Genomic DNA, 589 nt, shown 5'->3' with positions numbered 1-589 from the left:
AACCAGTCACAATAACAAAGGTTTTATATGTGTATTCTGATACTATGCTACTGCTACTACTATACAATACTACTGATTCTGATACAAACATTTTTACTTTATCACAGTCAAGTCTAACACTATAAAGTCATCTGCATTTGTAGGAGTTTATATCTACATATTACGTGTTTTCCCACATTAATCAGCTTCCTCAGTAACATCTTTCTTCTCTTTTCTGTTCCTGTCTTCTAATTTAATCAGCTGTAGCACGATCACTCTTCAGTGTTGTATATAGATCTGAAACGCTCTTGACTCCCAGTGTGAAACCCAATGGGACACAAAGTGTATTTTACTTTATCATTTTTTCCTTCGTGTTAGTGATAGTATACCGTCTGTGGGTAGGAGAGTGGGCGGAGCCTGTCGTAGTCTTCCTGTCCAGCTGTATCCCAAAGGCCCAGGTTGACTGGCTTGCTGTCGACCATCACATTAGCTGAGTAGTTGTCAAATCTGCGGGGAGTAAGAAGGTCAGCGATCAATCAGTCAATCAGTTGGTGAGTCATTTGTGCCAAGGTAGAGTCTCATGATGAGACATTTATTGGAAAGGAGAGAA

The 589-nt window shown here is 39.9% G+C and overlaps 1 protein-coding gene across 1 annotated transcript in view; it reads right to left on the bottom strand.

Moving 5' to 3' along the window:
• Nucleotides 1-520, bottom strand: part of LOC111671871 (ras-related C3 botulinum toxin substrate 2) — a gene marked incomplete at its 3' end in the record, with an annotated part of 15155 nt that extends 14635 nt beyond the window's left edge. The window contains exon 1 of the mRNA XM_023429102.2: nt 369-520. Coding sequence (XP_023284870.2) covers nt 369-461 — 93 coding nt within the window. The remainder of the gene's footprint in view (nt 1-368) is intronic.
• Nucleotides 521-589: the final 69 nt, after the last annotated feature.

This window comes from Seriola lalandi, unplaced genomic scaffold, assembly GCF_002814215.2.
Source record: "Seriola lalandi dorsalis isolate HSWRI2012SDOR001 ecotype SW California unplaced genomic scaffold, Sedor1 jcf7180002054887, whole genome shotgun sequence".
NCBI classification, from domain to species: Eukaryota; Metazoa; Chordata; class Actinopteri; order Carangiformes; family Carangidae; genus Seriola; species Seriola lalandi.
The sequence above is the reverse complement of the archived record's forward strand: the minus strand, read 5'-3'. Positions and strand labels throughout refer to the sequence as shown.